At 39.3% G+C, this 18,211-nt stretch overlaps 1 protein-coding gene and 1 pseudogene across 1 annotated transcript in view; one reads left to right on the forward strand and one right to left on the reverse strand.

The window, feature by feature from the left end:
* Positions 1 to 5,576: 5,576 nt before the first annotated feature.
* The window catches only part of Fnta (farnesyltransferase, CAAX box, alpha), a 33,141-nt gene continuing 20,506 nt past the window's right edge, over positions 5,577 to 18,211 (reverse strand). Inside the window, exons 5-9 of the mRNA XM_048330490.1 lie at positions 15,457 to 15,583; positions 10,762 to 10,910; positions 8,531 to 8,593; positions 6,463 to 6,634; positions 5,577 to 6,219 (exon numbers count right to left, since the gene is read on the reverse strand). Coding sequence (XP_048186447.1) covers positions 6,097 to 6,219; positions 6,463 to 6,634; positions 8,531 to 8,593; positions 10,762 to 10,910; positions 15,457 to 15,583 — 634 coding nt within the window. The 3' untranslated portion in view covers positions 5,577 to 6,096. The remainder of the gene's footprint in view (positions 6,220 to 6,462; positions 6,635 to 8,530; positions 8,594 to 10,761; positions 10,911 to 15,456; positions 15,584 to 18,211) is intronic.
* LOC125339348 lies at positions 16,191 to 18,108 on the forward strand (annotated as a pseudogene).

Below are 18,211 nucleotides of genomic sequence, written 5' to 3' on the forward strand. Positions count from 1 at the left end.
GATGAGCACTCTTACCAATTAAGCCACAGCTCCACTTTCAGAATTTTTGGTAGCTAATTGGTGATTAAGAGCCTAATGGGCTTTCCTGCCCCAGCCAGCTTATAAGTAAGATCCTCAGATCTCAGCCTTCTGAGTAGCTAGGATTATAGGTGTGATCCACCAGCACCCAGCCAGACCTTTTTATTTTTGACAGGTTCTTGTTCACGTGCCCAAATGGACCTCAAATTTGCTATTCTCTGGACTCAGCCTTTCAATTAGCTTAAAATACGCATTTATAATTATATACATACATACATGAATGTATGCATGCATAGATTCTTAGAGTGGTTTTTTTTTGTCAGTCCTGGGGCTGAACTCAGGGCCTGAGCACTGTCCCTGGCTGCCAACTTGAGCCACAGTGCCACTTCTGGCCTTTTCTATATACATGGTGCTGAGGAATTGAACCTAGGGCTTCATGTATACGAGGCAAGCACTCTTGCCACTAGGTCACAGTCCCAGCCCTAGAGCTATTTCTAATAGGTTCAATTAGGAGCAATTTAAATTAAACTAATTCCTGTGCAAACCACAATCTTCAGATCTCAGACTCCTGAATAGCTAGGATTACAGGCATGAGCTACTGATATGCATGGCTTTATATTCTGTAATTACCATGCACTGATGTACACATATATGTATATGAAAGAAGAATCATGACAGGGATAAAGCCATGACCATTTTTTTAAAGAGAATGATTGGAAAATGAGCAAGCTATGAGAAAATTCAAATATGAGAACTTAGAAAGAAAGAAATCAATCTTCTACATATAGGACATTGAAAGAAATGAGTAAAACTGGCTGGGAATACGGCCTAGTGGCAAGAGTGCTTGCCTCGTATACATGAAGCCCTGGGTTCGAATCCTCAGCACCACATTTATAGAAAAGGCCAGAAGTGGCACTGTGGTTCAAGTGGTAGAGTTCTAGCCTTGAGCATAAAGAAGCCAGGGATAGTGCTCAGGCCCTGAGTTCAAGCCCCAAGACTGGCAAAGAAAAGAAATGAGTAAAACTAAGTGCTGTTAGTTCTGCTAGTACACATTTTAAAATGCTGATTTATTTCAATATCACTGATATGTTAGGCAATGATATGAACATACACTAATTTCCCATTTGATCATATTATTTTTTATCATTTACTAGGCAAATGCAAAAAAAATGAAGCCAGCTAAACCACACTGCCCATGAATATATCAATCACATGTAGATGCCTTAATGCCTATCAACACGTTATCTTTGTGCATGGCCATGCTAATCTCTTTGTCATGCTGATTTAAGTATATGGGATACTAGAGCAATCACTATTCTCCTTTATTTTGGAGGTTGTCCTGAGACTTGAACTCAGGGCCTGGTCTCTGTCCTTGAGCTTGTTTTTTGCTCAAAGCTAGCACTCTACCACTTGAACCACAGTGCCACTTCTGGCTTTTTGGCTGTTAAAGAGTCACATAAACTTTCCTGTATGGGCTGGTTTTGAATATCAATCCTCAGATCTCAGCCTCCTGAGTAGCTAAGATTATAGGCATGAGTCTATATCCTCCTTTATAAAGCAATTATTAAAGGGTTTTATTTTCTAGTTTTGTGTCTAGTCATATATATGAAGTACTTCAACTACATTAACGTTCTCTCCACATTCTTTTACCCTCCCCCTCCTACTCAAAGTCCCCCCTTTACAATCATGTCTCTCATTTTTGTGTGGCTAGATTCCATAAAAGAGAAAAGGCATACAATATTTCTTTTCCTGAGACTGGTTTATTTCACTTAACATTATGGTCTCCGTTTCCATCAATTTTCCTACATACATAATGTCATTCTTTTCACTGATGAGTAATATTCAATTACACACGTACCCCATTTTCTTCATTCATTGATGGACACCTATGCTGATCCCATAATTTTGCTATGGTTAACAGTGCTGCTACAAATATGGATGTACAAATATGCTGACAAAACATACTTTTGTATATGCCCAGGAGTAGACTGCAGGATCATATGACAGTGTATTTTAGTTTCTTAATGACCCTCCATAGTGATTTCCATAGTATTTGTACTGATTTACATTCCTAACAGTGCATAAAGGCTTCTTTTCCCATACATTCTAACCAGCATTTGTTTTCTTCATTAATTATCCTGATTAGGGTGATATGGAATCTTAGTGTTATTCTGATTTACATTGCATTTCCTTTGTGGCCAAGGATGTTGAGCTTTTTTTAATTTATTGGTATTTGCACTTCCTTTTTCTGTGTGTGTGTGTGTGTGTGTGTGTGTGTGTGTGTGTGTGTGTGTGTGTGTGTGTATGCCAATCTTGGGGCATGAGTTCTCCTGCTCAAAGCTAGCATTCTACACTTGGGCCGGGACACTACTTCCATTTTTTTTTTTTTGGCAGTTAACTGGCGATTAGAGTCTCAAGAACTTTCTTGCTCTAGGCTGGCTTTGAACCATAATCACCAGATCTGTCTCTGGAGTCACTAATATTACAGGGTGAGACACCAGCACCTGGCTTGTACTTGTGAAGTATCCAATTCCTTGGCTCACTTATTAGATGGACTGTTCTTTAGTTTAAGTTCTGAAGCTCTCTATACATTTTAAATACTAATGCTTTGTATGATGAATAATTTTCAAAGATTTTCTCCAATTTTTAGGTCATCTCTTGAGTCTGGTAACTATTTCCTTTAATATCCAGAAGCCTTTTAATTTGATGCAATTCCATTTATCAATTATTTTATTTCCTGGATGACTGCAGCCCTATTCAGAAATGTGTGACCTATGCTTGTATCATTTGTTTTCCTACAGTAGTTTCATAGGTTCACGTTTTTTGTTAAGATCTTAGATTCATCTTGATTTTGTACAGGGAGTGATAGTTTGTTTTTCCAACATTATTTGTTGAAAAATATTTTCTCCAATGACTGTATCTTGGTTCCCTTGTAAAAAGATCAAAAACGTGTCAAAGTGAATTTATTACTGGATTCCTTGGTCTACATGTGTTAGTCTGGGGTTTTTTGTCTACACGTCTTGTTTTTGTGCCAATACCAGGCTGTTTTGTTACTATTGCTATGTAGTAATTAAAGTTGGGTGTTTTTGTTTTGCCACGTGCACATGGGGCCTGAACTTAGGACCTAGGTGCTATCCCTGAGCTTTTTTGCTCAAAGCCAATGCTCTACCACTTGAGTCACAGTGCTACTTCCAGTTCCCTGGTGATTAATTGGAGATTAAGTCTCATGGACTTTCCTATTGGGACTGGCTTTGAACCACAATCCTCAGATCTTAGCCTGCTAAGTAGCTAGGATTATAAGCATGTGACACCAGCGCCTGGCTTAATTTTTTTGTTTTGCTTTTTTTTTTTTGTTTGCCAGTCCTGGGGCTTGAACTCAGGAACTGGGTACTGTCCCTGAGCTTCTTTTGCCCAAAGCCAGCACTCTACCACTTGAGCCACAGTGCCACATCTAGCTTTTTCTGTTTATGTGGTACTGAGGAATCAACCCAGGGCTTCATGCATTTTATGTAAGCACTACCTTAGTCAGGTTTTGTGATACCTCTATCACATTGCTCTTTTCTCCCAACATTGCTTTGTCTATTCAGAATCTTTTGTTCTTGAATTTTAGAATTTATCTTTCTATTTCTGTGAATAATGGCATTAGGATTTTGATATTACATGGAATCTGCAGATTGCTTTCAGTAGTATACCCATCTTATACTATGAATTCTCCCAAACCATGAACATAGGGGTTCTGATACCTTTTTCAGTTTCTTTCTTCAAAATTTTAGAACTTTCATTGTAGGAATATTTCACCTCCACAAGTAAGTTAATTCCTAAGAATTTTAATATTTAGGTTATTGTGAATGACACTGCTTTCCTATTTCTCAGCTTTCATTACTGGTATATCATAAAGCTACTAGTTTTTGTCTAGTTCATATCCTGCTACTTGACCAAGTGTTTATTATGTCTAAGGGTTTTTAGCTAGACTCTTTAAAGGTCTTTTTTTTGCATTTTTTAATTGTCAAGATGATGTAGTTACATACATAAGGCTACATACTTAAGGTAGTGAATACATATACATTTCTTGCCATAATTGTTACCCCCTTCTTAATTTTTCTCCCTCCCTCCTCCCTCCCCCCAATCCATCCCCCCTTGTTTCCATCATTTTTTTTTCTTTTGCCAGTCCTGGGGCTTGGACTCAGGGCCTGAGCACTGTCCCTGGCTTCTTTTTGCTCAAGGCTAGCACTCTGCCACTTGAGCCACAGCGTAACTTCTGGCCGTTTTCTGTATATGTGGTGCTGGGGAATTGAACCCATGGCCTCATGTATATGAGGCAAGCACTCTTGCCACTAGGCCATATCCCCAGCCCTGTTTCCAGCATTTAAAAAAAAATCTTCCCCTTGACAGATATGGTCCTTCTAGTGTATAATGCTTATGACCTCTGATTATTAACAATAAAACAATTCCATCCAGGTCGGGTGATATGTACATTTATTTCCTTTTGCTTAGTGTAATTTGCTCCTTCTTTATTTCTTATTTCTTCCCTCCTCCCCACTTTAAGGACAGAATCGTATCATCTGCAAATAAGGGTAATTTAACTTTCTTCTTTCCTATTTGAATCTTTTTTTTCTTTGCCTTATTTATCAGGTTGAGAATTCAAGTATTACATTTAATAGGAATAGAGACAGTGACACACTTGTCTCATTTCTGACTTAGAGGAAACAAGTTAAAAACTTCCCCAAATAATTCAGTTTGGCTACAGATTTACGGCATATAGCCTTTATTATGTTGATATATGTTTTCTCTATGCCTAGTTCCCTCAGGGATACATGAAAAGATGTTGAATTTTGCTAAAGTTTCTCATTTATTAAGATGATCATGTATAGTTCATTTCCAACACAGTGTCTAGTGAATAACACTGATGATTGGTTCACCCTTTGTCTCAATGTTTCTGTGCTTCCTCTTCCCCTCCCTGGATGGAAAAGCAGAAAAGTCCATGGGACTTATCTCCAATTAACCACATGAAAACTAGAAGTGGAGTTGTGGCTCCAAGTGGTAGAATGCTAGCCTTGAGCAAAAAAGAGCTTAGGGACAGCACCTAGCCCCTGAGTTCAAGCCCTACAAGTGACAAACAACAACAAAAATTAACTACCTTGAGAGGATTTTACTGCTTTTAGTTGAGAATAGATCCGCTTACATTTTGATAGATGTTTTCTTTTCCATAATGATGTTTCTGCTTTCTCTAAAGTAACGTTGTTTTCCTCAGCTCAGTATACCCTATATATAGTAAATGGTATTTTTAAAAGTCCCACTATGGCCAGGTGCGGGTGGTTCATGCCTATAATCCTAGCTACTTAGGAGGCTGAGATCTGAGGATCACAGATTGAAACCAGCTGGGGTAGGAAAGACTCGTATGTCCAATTAACTACTGGAAGTAGAATTGTGGTTCAAGTGGTAGAATGCTAGCCTTGAACACAAAAAGCTCAGGGACAGTGCCCAGGCCCTGAGTTCAAGCCACAGGACCCCCACCCCCACCCCCCCGCCACACACACACACACAAGGACACATTATGGTATGGTTTTAGATGTAATCGTAATTTTATTACAAAACCATTCTTTTGGCATTAGTTGGTTATAGTATGATACTGTGAGTGTGGCATAGCAGCTCTAATGTAACAGTTATATTCCCTGCTTACTGAACCCAAACTATAGTTCAAACATATCACATACAAATTACCTGCTCATCATTGATACAAATCTTTACTTATATATCTTTTAGGAAAGAGTAGATTCTGTACCATCTAATCTAGGATCAGAATAAATGTTGATAAGAATACAAAAGTAGTAGTTCCCTCATGAGACCTTTTCCTTCCCCCTTCCTGTTCCAATTACTTTGCTTTAAATGAATCAACTTTCCTAGAGCTAGTCTGAATAGCAGCACCTAAGGAACATTACACTTAGTTCTTGTTAAAAAGCCAATACCTGTGCAGCATATGTTTTACAGCATGGATAAGAGAATGATCGCCTTAGTTTTAAACTCTTGCTGTAGAGTCCCTTAAATAAATAAAAGCATCCCATCAAGTTCTGGGTCATGTTACTGCTGTACATTTGATGGTAAGTCACTTTCTCTACTGTGTTTGCTTTGAAGAGATCTTCCAATATACCTCCAATATTCCTTTCTTATAGTGTCCTTTTCTTTAGCTAGGACTTCACATAACTGAAATGAAAAATAAAAATTTGTTAAAGCAAATGTCTAATTCAAACTCAAGGTACATGCCTTTGAAACACAAGTGAACTCAAATCATTTTCAAATGAGAAATACATTGCAGAGTACCAGTACTGATACAGAGCTTTTCCTAAATCAGAAATATACCCACTGAGTAACCATGTTGAAAAGTGGCACTGAGCAAAACCAAATGTAAAGAGCCAAAAAGCAAAGTACTAAGTCCCATCAACTCACCTCTAATGCTTTATTAAGAATGTCCTCCTTGTTGTCACATTGGTTTTCTAGCATGTCTTCATAGATATCCACAAGAAAGGCAATTAGGTATGGGGAGCTGTGACTTGGTTGCAAATCAAGTAGTTGATTTAACAGATTAGGATATTTGGAAAGACCGTGATCCTGCAGAATTCTTAGATAAATAAATTGATTAATTAACTAACTGAGTTTTGAGAGGAAGAATAAAAAAACAGTTGAAAATCAGAAGAAAGTAAGACCTGAAACAAGTAAACAAAAGACTTTTTTGTTTTGATGATATGGGGGTACTGAACTCAGGACTCAAGCTTGCTAGGCAAGCAAGTGCTCTACCACTTAAGCCATGCCCAAGTTCAGAAGACCATTCATTATGTGAGCCTTATCAGGGATAACTAAAATTATTTTAAAAACTGCTTAAAAATTACCACTCATAACCCAAACCGTGTAATACAAAATTAGAACAGAAAATAAATCTGCAAAAGAATTGAAAGCAAAGAAAAACAGAGCATTATATCTTTCTTCTTAAGACAATTCTTCATTCCTTCAATTCTTCAGGAATTGGCCCCAACCCCTGACAAACCTACAAACATGCATGGGGTCCACAGTGTTCTTTGGGCCTAGTTTCACTGGAGGGATTCTAAGTGCAACAAGTAACTTGACAATGTAAGTGACCCAGCAAGCAAAACCTTTGTTTCAGGAATAAGGCTTGAAACTGAAGATCTCTAGTAGTGAAAGCAGAAAGGCTGGTGATCTATGTAATCTACTCGTAAACAGCATGTCCTTTATATTCCACTCTATATAACATAAACACTAGAGGAGTCACACTGACTTCTCAAAAGGGAAAGAAACAACCACCACCAAAAAGAAATATACTAACTACTAGAAGATTCATATATAACATTTTAATTTAGAATGCATTACTGAAGGGCTAGGAATGTGGCTTAGTGGTTGAGTGCTTGCCTAGTGTGCATGAAGCCCTGGGTTCGATTCCTCAGTACAACATAAACAGAAAAAGCCAGAAGTTGTGCTGTGGCTCAAGTAGTCGAGCGCTAGCCTTGAGCAAAAGAAGCTCAGGGACAGTGCCCAGTTTCTGAATTCAAGCCCCAGGACTGGCAAAAGCAAACAATAAAATAAAATGCATTACTGACTAGGGACCAATGGCTCAGGCATGTAATCCTTGCTGCTTAGGAAGCTGAATATCTTAAGGATCATGGATTGAAACCAAACAGGTAAGAAAGCTTGTGAAACTTTGTCTCCAGAATAACCAACAAAAAGCTGACGGTGGCTGGGAATATGGCCTAGTGGTAAAGTGCTTGCCTCGTATACATGAAGCCCTGGGTTCAATTCCTCAGTACCACATATAGAAAAAGCTGGAAGTAGCCCTGTGGCTCAGTGGTAGAGTGCTAGCCTTGAGCAAAAAGAAGGTAGGGACAGTGCTCAGACCCTGAGTTCAGGACTGGCAAAAAAAAAAAGCTGAAGGCATGGCTTAGCATAGCTCAAGTAGTTGAGTGCCACCTAAGCAAGCAAGCCACAAACCCTGAGTTCAAACATAAGTGCAGCCAAAAAAAAAAAAAAAAAAAAAAAAGCATTGGTTTTTTTTTTTCTTTTCTTTTTTTTGTTGGTTGTAGGGCCTGGAGGCTGTCTCTGAGCTTTCTGCTCAGTGCTAGCATTCTACTACTTTTTAAGCCACAGCACTTAATTCCAGTTTTCTGGTAGTTAATTGGAGATAAAAGTCTCAAGGACTTTCCTTCCCTGGCTGGCTTTGAGCTGCAATCCTCCTATCTCAGCCTCCTGAGTAGCTAGGATAACAACCCTGAGCCACCAGTGCCTGGTGGCATTGTTGTTTATTCATATACTATTTTAAACATTTTTGTATTTTGAAGATGAAGAGAAGGGTAAAGACATTCTTGGAAGTTACCATAATCCTATTATGCTACTACTCATCCAATACATGATGGACATTCTTTACTGTCCTACTAAAATCTGGCTACAGAACATATTCAGCATATATCAACAGGGTATTTATGTAAAAACTACTGAGACAATCTCTTACCCTTTCAAGTAGTTCCATGCACTTTCATTATGTGGTACAAGTTTGATCATTTCCAGAGTATACCTGAAGTAAAAAAAAGTACAAAAACAAATTTGCATATAATTTTTAAAGAGCAGTGACAGGATTAGATGTTACATTTACAATCTGGACATGTCCCTTTCCCATGCTAGGCTTTCTCGATGACTGTGGCAAAGCTCTAGCTCATAACTAAATTAGAGAACCTGTGGATCTGCATCAGTCAGCTTGTATTTATACAGTCCTAAACTTTTGTTCTCAATATTGTAGTGTTCTTTGCTTTTAACATAATTAAGACATAATAAATAAGAATATTCCATGTTTGAAATCCATTATCTATTGGACACATTTTCTGTACAAAATCAACTCTAACAGTGCTAGATGATGAAGTCTGAGTTTTCTCTATTGAAATATCACTAGTTATATTGAAGATAATAGACTCTTGCCTATTACGGTGAAACCACCTATAATCTCAGCATTTGAGAGGCTAAGGCAGGAAAATTAGAAGTTGAACAGCAGCATGGCTGTACAATGAGACTCTATCTCTATCTCTGTACCAATCTCTGTATCCACCTACCTACCATATCTGTGTACAAATATACATGTAAAATATCATTTCAGTAACTCTCATTATAATTTCTGTGATGCTACAAATGTTCCTTATCCCTGGTTCCCAATATGATGGTTGCTAGTAACATGTGGGTACTGATACCTGAGGAAGTGTATTTTATATTACCAGGTCACTGAAATTTAAACAACATTGTATGCCTAGAGGCTGCCACAGTGAACAGAGCAGCTTTAGGTTGGAGGGCAGTAAACGTACATGTTGTTAAGCATGAGAGGTAGGTCAATTTTAGGCAGCAGCCTATAGCAGAGTGAGTAGAAACACTGGATTGAAGCCTTTTAAAAAAAGACAAAAAAAAAAAATAGGACTGGGCACCAGTATCTCATGTTAGTGATCCTAGCTACTCAGGAGACTGAGATCTGAGGACTGCAATTTGAAGCCAAGCCTGTGCAGGAAAGTCCATGAGATTCTTTTTTTTTTTTTTTTTTTTTTTGGCCTGTCCTGGGCCTTGGACTCAGGGCCTGAGCACTGTCCCTGGCTTCTCTTTGCTCAAGGCTAGCACTCTGCCATTTGAGCCACAGTGCCACTTCTGGCCGTTTTCTATATATGTGGTGCTGGGGAATTGAACCCAGGGCTTCATGTATATGAGTCAAGCACTCTTGCCACTAGGCCATATTCCCAGCCCCCATGAGGTTCTTATTTCCAGTTAACCATTCAAAAGCTGGAAATAGAGCTGTGGCTCAAGTAGTAGAGTGTTAGCCTTGAGCAAAATAGCTCAGGGACTGTGCCCAACCCCAGGACAGGCACACAAATAAAAGAAAAAGAAACATTAAGAATAGGTGATGAGGTAGCTTGGTGGTAAATCAAGTGCCTAGACTTGATTTGAGCCCAATTCTATGAGCAAACAAAAAAAACCACTCAGCAAAATACCTATAGGACAGGACCCAGCAGAGCTAGCTGCAGACATGAGAGCAAGGGAGATGGAAGGCAGGGGGTGCGATAAAATTCAGCATCAAGTTAAATATAGAAATTTAAGAACTTCTAGTTCTAACAGCTTTTGTACAGTGGCTTTCAACTGTGGTGATTTTCCCCCCAAAGGACCTTTGGCAATGTCTACAGGTATTTGTTTAAAGCCAGGAATAATGTTAAACATCCTGCAAGGGACATTCCCCCACAACAAAGACACAACCTAAGACCATGCAGTGTGAAGCATGGTATCTGAGAGCTAATACCTAAAATCTAATAGTATTTAATGAGTTTTATAGTAAATTTCTGACACTATGAAATCTGGCTTCTTTATCATCTCTATAGTAATAATTTTAAGAAACTTAAACTCTAACATAACTAACACTCTAACATAATGTATTCTGTATTTGTAAATGTATCATTATGGGTTTTTTTAATTGTCAAAGTGTGATACAGAGGGGTTACAGATTCATCTGAAAGTCAGTGAGTACATTTTTTGTTCTACTTGTTACCTCCTCCCTCATTTCCCCTCTTATCATTGTGTTTTACCTCCAAATTCTGTCCTGTTTTAGTCTCATGAGGGTAGGATCTGAGGCACTCTAGATCTCTGCTATATTCCCAATGCCTGAAACAAAGTAGGCATGCAAATTCTAAATGAATGACCAAGGGAAGGACAATTACTCACTGGACTTCTCTCTCCAATACAGTACGATCATTGTAGCCAGTAGTATTAGAAATAACGAAGTATCTTTGGTTCCAGACAGAGTTGTTTCTTACATCTTCTTTGAGAAGCTGGTCTACGTACTGTAGCTCATTATCCCAAAGTCTAAATTCCTAATAGAAAATCTGAATTAGAGAAATGTCTCACTTTTTAAATAAACATTAAAAACAGACAAAGTATTAGCAAAGCTAGGAATGGAGAACTGAAAAGAAATGATAGTTTCAAGATGAAGGAAATGGAAGGGGATAACAATGAGGCTCAATTCTGGGAAGGCATACTGAAAACAGCAAAAAAGAAAAAAATCAAAGAAAATTTTGAGCTGGGGGAGAAAAAATCCACTAAACTCAATAATAAGACAACATAAAAATTTTACATGATTTAATATTAACACATAGCATTAAATTAAAAGCAACATGAATCATGCAGAAATGATTAAAATTACGTTAAAACACAATGGATTTAGATACAAACTTTTAGATACAAACAGCTTTAATTTAAAATATTTAGGGAGGGGCTGGGAATATGGCCTAGAGGTAGAATGCTTGCCTTGAAGCTCTGGGTTCAATTCCTCAGCACCACATATACAGAAAAAGCCAGAAATGAATAGAATATGCTAGCCTTGAGCAAAAAAGAAGCAGCAGCAGCAGCCGCCGCCGCCAGGGACAGTGCACAGGCCCTGAGTCTAAGCCCGGAGTCTAAGCCCTAGGACTGGCCAAAAAAAGAAGTGGGGAGAATGGTTAAAAATTAGGATATTAGGGGGCTGGGGATATGGCCTAGTGGCGAGAGAGCTCGCCTCGTATACATGAGGCCCTGGGTTCGATTCCTCAGCACCACATATACAGAAAACGGCCAGAAGTGGCGCTGTGGCTCAAGTGGCAGAGTGCTAGCCTTGAGCAAAAAGGAAGCCAGGGACAGTGCTCAGGCCCTGAGTCCAAGGCCCAGGAGTGGCCAAAAAAACAAAAAACAAAACAAACAAAAAACCAAAATTAGGATATTAGGAAAAGTTAATTTAATTTATACTTTTTATTTTCTAATAGCAAAAGAATAAGAATCTCAATGTTTTCTGATATTTTATTTATTTGTTTTGTTTTTGTTGCCAGTTCTGGGGCATGGACTCAGGGCCTGAGCACTGTCCCTGGCTTCTTTTTGCTCAAGGCTAGCACTCTACCACTTGAGCCACAGCGCCACTTCTGGCTTTTATCTATATATATGGTGCTGAGAAATCAAACCCAGGGCTTCAGGTATAGGAGGCAAGCACTTTACCACTAGGCCATATTCCCAGCCCTTCTGATATTTTAAGTGATAATGAAAATAAATAGAGGAAGGTAATATTGTTCTGAAAAGTCCCATGTGTAGATAAGAAGTGGAGCTCAAGTGATATTGCTGCAGGCCACTTGAATGGTATAGTCTGCAAAGAGTAGTGCAGTCTGCAACATACTAGGTACAGAAAGACAGCAAATATTTTATTTGAAGCTTTTTATTCGATGAATCAATTTTATGTCTGCTAAAATGAAGGAAAAATGTGAGCTTTTGTTATTTATATGTGTACTTTGGGTTTTTCTCTCAAACTTATAGGAAGTTTCAAAAGTAATACAGCCCCTGTGTATCTTTCACTTAGATTGTTCATGTAATGGCCAATCGTCCTCTTCCCCAAATGTCATTGCTTATTATTTAATAAAATTGCAGCATTTTATGTGTGGGGAGGATGAGGAGGTTAAACATGACAGTCAAAGTACAGAACTGTTCATACCACCGAGAAACTATCCTATGCTATATGTCTCATTCATCAATGTCCTCTTTATAATGGCCTGATCCATGGTAATCACTGTTTTATTCCTCTATAATTTAGTATTTCAAGAATGTTTTCTAAATGAAATCACTCAATATGAAACTTTTTCAGAATACCCTTTTTAGATTCATCTAAGTAACTAGACATATCAATAATTTTTCCCTTTTCATTGCTGCACACTAGAATTGATTTTTTTGAGAGTCTAACTATATGACTTAGGCTATCTTGGAAGTCTATATAAAGCAGAGTGGGCCTTGAATTCATAATCTTCCTGTTTCAGCCTTCCTAGTACTGGGATTACAGGCATACACTATCATCTCTAGCTTGCCTGTACCATTTAAAGGATTTCATTTCATTGTATTTTACATAAATGGGATACACACAACACAGTAAAGTACATCTAATCTGTGATAAACTAGGGAGAATGGTCCTCAAGTCTTCAGTTGAGAAGCATTAGCATGATTAAAGTATCAATGCCAAATAACAGTCCCGTATTAACAATGTTTATTAATGTTTAACACTACGATTGTGTCACATTTAAAACTTACTGGGTACTATTGTGAGGGCTGTATGGTACATTCTAGGATGCTTATTTAGCAGACTCCCAGCTCTATAACTACTACTTGTAACAACCAAGAAAGCCTCTAGACATTGCCAGAAGTCTCTGAGCAGTGCAATTACCATGGCCCAAGAGCCACTGACTTACATTAGTATACACAGGTATCCAAGTATATGGGTACCACTTTTAACCTTGAAATATGCTATTAATTTCCTTATTATTTAGCATATAAAATGTACAAATTCCCTTATATCTTTCAAGATTCATTTATTTTTCATTGTAATTGATACTAATCTTTTACAATTTATGTTTGAAATTGGGTGCCAGTGATTCACGACTGTATTCCTAGCTACTCAGGAGCCTGAGATATAAGGATCATGGTTCAAAGCCAGTCCGCGCAGGAAAAGTTTGTGAGACTCTTATCTCCAATTAACCACAAAAAGCCAGAAGTGGAGCTCTGGCTCAAGTGATAGACCACTAGCCTTGAGCAAAAGAGCTCATGCCTCAGTATCAGCACACAAAAAAGTTTGAAACATATAAAACCCCACCTAATATACCAAATGTGATATAATGCAAACTTATAAAAACATATGCTACAATACAACTGAAGGGTATTAAGAACCTTTGTAATTTCATTAAGAGAGTGATAATATCATATTCTCAAGCTATGTAGATTGGTGTGTGTGTATGAGAGAGAGAGTGAGAGAGAGAGATGCTTTTGCCTGATTTGAATTTTCAATAAAAATTAAAATTTGGAGTATCTTTGGACAACTTATTACTTTAAATAAATTTTAAAAAGTTTTAAATCTGGGCTGGGAATATGGCCTAGAGGCAAGGGTGCCCGCCTCACATACATGAAGCCCTGGGTTCAATTCCTCAGCACCACATATATAGAAAAGGCCAGGAGTGGCGCTGTGGCTCAAGTGGTAGAGTGCTAGCCTTGAGCAAAAGGAAACCAGGGACAGTGCTCAGGCTCTGAGTCCAAGCCCCAGGACTGGCAAAAAAAAAAAAAAAAAAAAAAATTAAAATCTTAGGTAAGAAAATATATAGCCACATGCTCTAGGTATAATGAATATCAGAAAGTAGTAATCCCTAGGAAAAATTCACAGGAAACAACACAAAATGTCTAGTGGGAGTTAAAACAATCCTATTCAGGATCTAGCATAATGTTTTAACATTTAGGGAGAAGTGAAATATGTAATAGTTACTGTAAAATAATACCACAAAGTTTGCATATAAAAATTGTATCTAAAGTGGCCTGTTAGTTAAAATAAAATGAACTATGCAACTTGTGGGTGGGAAAGGGGTGGGGAGACTGGGAGAGAGCAAAGGAAGGGGTGACATTGCCCAAAAAGGAAAGTACCATTAAGTGACTTATGCAACAGTAACCCCTCTGTACATCACCTTTACTTCCTGCTACATGAAGATCAGTGAGGTCCTGGCCCAGGAAAGGAAAGTCAAGCTCCACTGGTGAACAGAGTTTCTAATGCATCTCAGGCTGTGCCAGACAGACTATGCCTGGTACAGTATTATCCTTATTAACTTTTCCATATAGGGAGTGCCCAGAATTTTGGGACACTGCAGTGGAACCTACATCCCCCTACTTCTCAGTATCACCAACAGCAGTCCTTATTAGGAAACATGCCAAGTCAGCACAATAGCCATAATATCACAAGCAGTTCTTGACCTGGCTTTATTCTAGATAGTGCTCCTCCTCAGAGCATAAAGCTGTCTTTTATTTCAACAACTATCCAGTTTAGTTGCATTGGACCAGTCTCCATGACAACAAAAAGACTGTTTGCAATCTTGAACTCCCTGGAGATAATCATCCTTGAACCCATGTCATTTGTCATGTGGCCTATGATCTCTGTAAATAAGAAACTCAGACAGCTTTGCTAGATCCATGGGTTTGTGCACTTAACATCTGGAATACTTAGTGCCAAACTGTCCCAAATAAAATAGCACACCTCTTTTATAACAACAACAAAAATCTTTTTATCTAATATGACCTTGTTGATTAAAATTTTACTACTTTTAGTAGTTTGCTAAACAAATATGGGATATAAATTCTAGCTAAAGTATATTAAAACTTTACTATTTTTCCTCTTTAATTTATTATTATCCTTCCAAAGAGATTATGCAGGCTAACTAACCTGAAGAATATCAGGTTTTAATTATCTTAATCTATTATGCTAGAATTTTTTATGCGTGTGTCTTATTCAGAAGTAAACCTAGAACTTTAAAAACAATGTTGATTATCTAAACATAAAATATAAAAATCTGAAAAATTACCATACAAGAAAAGCAATACCTGAATGACCCATTGTCGATGCTGCCATGCATGATAATTCTTTGCATCCTGATTAAGAATATCAGCAATAAACTCAAGCTCCTGGGATGGGTCCTTCAGCCACTCTACTAATACTCGCCTATGGTGCCTAAAGTCCAGAGAAGAAGGGAAAAGGTTTTGTGTTAGTTTACACCTAAGGATATATTAGCTGCACTTATTGCACTAGGTGATGTCAAAAGACACTCAAGAAATAAAAATTTGTCCCCGGCGGTTAGTGCTGAGAGTGCGGAGTGTGTGCTCCGGGCTCGGAACACACATTTATTATTAAAAAATAAAAAAAAATGTAAAAAATTCCTTTAAAAAAAACCAAAAAATTTACAAAAAATCCGTGTCTCCCCTGCCGGAGACTTTTATTTTTTTTCCGTCCTCCTCTTTTATGAAATAACCCGGTGAAGCAGCCGAGACCAACCTGCCCGCCCGCGGCCCCGCAGCAGCTCCAAGAAGAAACCCAGAGACCAAGGCCTTCCCGCCCGCCCGGCACCACCAGCCTCTCTCCCAGCCAGCAGCCGGCCACCCCACGTAGCAGCGAAAGCGACCCGGCTCTGCGGCCGTTGAGTAGTCGTCGATTCCCGTTGATTTTTGTCCCTCTGCGCTCACCCCCCTCCTCTCCCCCCAGCTCCGGCCCCGGGCCCCAGTACTCGCTCTCCTCTCATGGAAAGGTCATGGCCTGTGGCCCTGCGGGCAGCCGTGCCAAGATGAACCCCAGCGCCCCCAGCTACCCCATGGCCTCGCTCTACGTGGGGGATCTACACCCCAACGTGACCGAGGCGATGCTCTACAAGAAGTTCAGCCTGGCCGGGGCCATCCTCTCCATCCGCGTCTGCAGGGACATGATCACCCGCCGCTCCTTGGGATAGTGTATGTGAACTTCCAGCAGCCGGCGGACGCGGAGCGTGCTTTGGACACCATGAATTTTGATGTTATAAAGGGCAAGCCAGTACGCATCATGTGGTCTCAGCGTGATCCATCACTTCGTAAAAGTGGAGTGGGCAACATTCATTAAAAATTTGGACAAATCCATTGATAATAAAGCACTGTTTGATATATTTTCTGCTTTTGGTAACATCCTTTCATGTAAGGTGGTTTGTGATGAAAATGGTTCCAAGGGCTATGGATTTGTACATTTTGAGACACAAGAAGCAGCTGAGCTATTGAAAAAATGAATGGGATGCTTCTAAATGATCGCGAAGTATTTGTTGGACGATTGAAGTCTCGTAAGGAATGAGAAGCAGAACTTGGAGCTAGGGTGAAAGAATTCACCAATGTTTACATCAAGAATTTTGGAGAAGACATGGATGATGAGCGCTTAAGGAACTCTTTGGCAAGTTTGGACCTGCCTTAAGGGTGAAAGTAATGACTGATGAAAGTGGGAAATCCAAAGGATTTGGATTTGTAAGCTTTGAAAGGCATGAAGATGCACAGAAAGCTGTGGATGAGATGAATGGAAAGGAGCTCAATGGAAAACAAATTTACGTTGGTTGAGCTCAGAAAAAAGTGGAATGACAGACAGAACTGAAGCGCAAATTTGAGCAGATGAAGCAAGATAGGATCACCAGATACCAGGGTGTTAACCTTTATGTGAAAAATCTTGATGATGGTATTGATGATGAACGTCTCTGGAAAGAGTTTTCTCCATTTGGTACAATCACTAGTGCAAAGGTTATGATGGAAGGTGGTCGAAGGGTTTGGGTTTGTATGTTTCTCCTCCCCAGAAGAAGCCACTAAAGCAGTTACAGAAATGAATGGTAGAATTGTGGCCACAAAGCCACTCTATATAGCTTTAGCTCAGCGCAAAGAAGAGCGCCAAGCTCACCTTACTGACCAGTATATGCAGAGAATGGCAAGTGTATGAGCTGTGCCCAACCCTGTAATCAGCCCCTACCAGCCAGCACCTCCTTCAGGTTACTTCATGGCAGCTATCCCACAGACTCAGAACCGTGCTGCATACTATCCTCCTAGCCAAATTGCTCAACTAAGACCAAGTCCTCGCTGGACTGCTCAGGGTGCCAGACCTCATCCATTCCAAAATATGCCTGGTGCTATCCGCCCAGCTGCTCCTAGACCACCATTTAGTAGTATGAGACCAGCTTCTTCACAGGTTCCATGAGTCATGTCCACACAATGTGTTGCTAACACATCAACACAAACAACGGGTCTACATCCTGCAGCTGCTGCTGCAGCCACTCCTACTGTCCGCACCGTTCCCCAGTATAAATATGCTGCAGGAATCCGCAATCCTTAGCAACATCTTAATGCACAGCCACAAGTTACCATGCAACAGCCTGCTGTTCATGTACAAGGTCAGGAACTTTGACTGCTTCCATGTTGGCATCTGCCCCCCCTCAAGAGCAAAAGCCAATGTTGGGTGAAAGGCTGTTTCCTCTTATCCAAGCCATGCACCCTACTCTTGCTGGTAAAATCACTGGCATGTTGTTGGAGATAGATAATTCAGAATTACTTCATATGCTTGAGTCTCCAGAGTCTCTGCGTTCTAAGGTTGATGAAGCTGTAGCTGTACTACAAGCCCACCAAACTAAAGAGGCTGCCCAGAAAGCAGTCAACAGTGCCACTGGTGTTCCAACTGTTTAAAAAATTGATCAGAGACCATGAAAAGAAACTCGTGCTTCACTTCGAAAAATATCTAAACATCGAAAAACTTAAATATTATGAAAAAAACATTGCAAAATATAAAATAAATAAAAAAGGAAAGGAAATT

This window comes from Perognathus longimembris, chromosome 21, assembly GCF_023159225.1.
Source record: "Perognathus longimembris pacificus isolate PPM17 chromosome 21, ASM2315922v1, whole genome shotgun sequence".
In the NCBI taxonomy this organism is placed as follows: domain Eukaryota; kingdom Metazoa; phylum Chordata; class Mammalia; order Rodentia; family Heteromyidae; genus Perognathus; species Perognathus longimembris.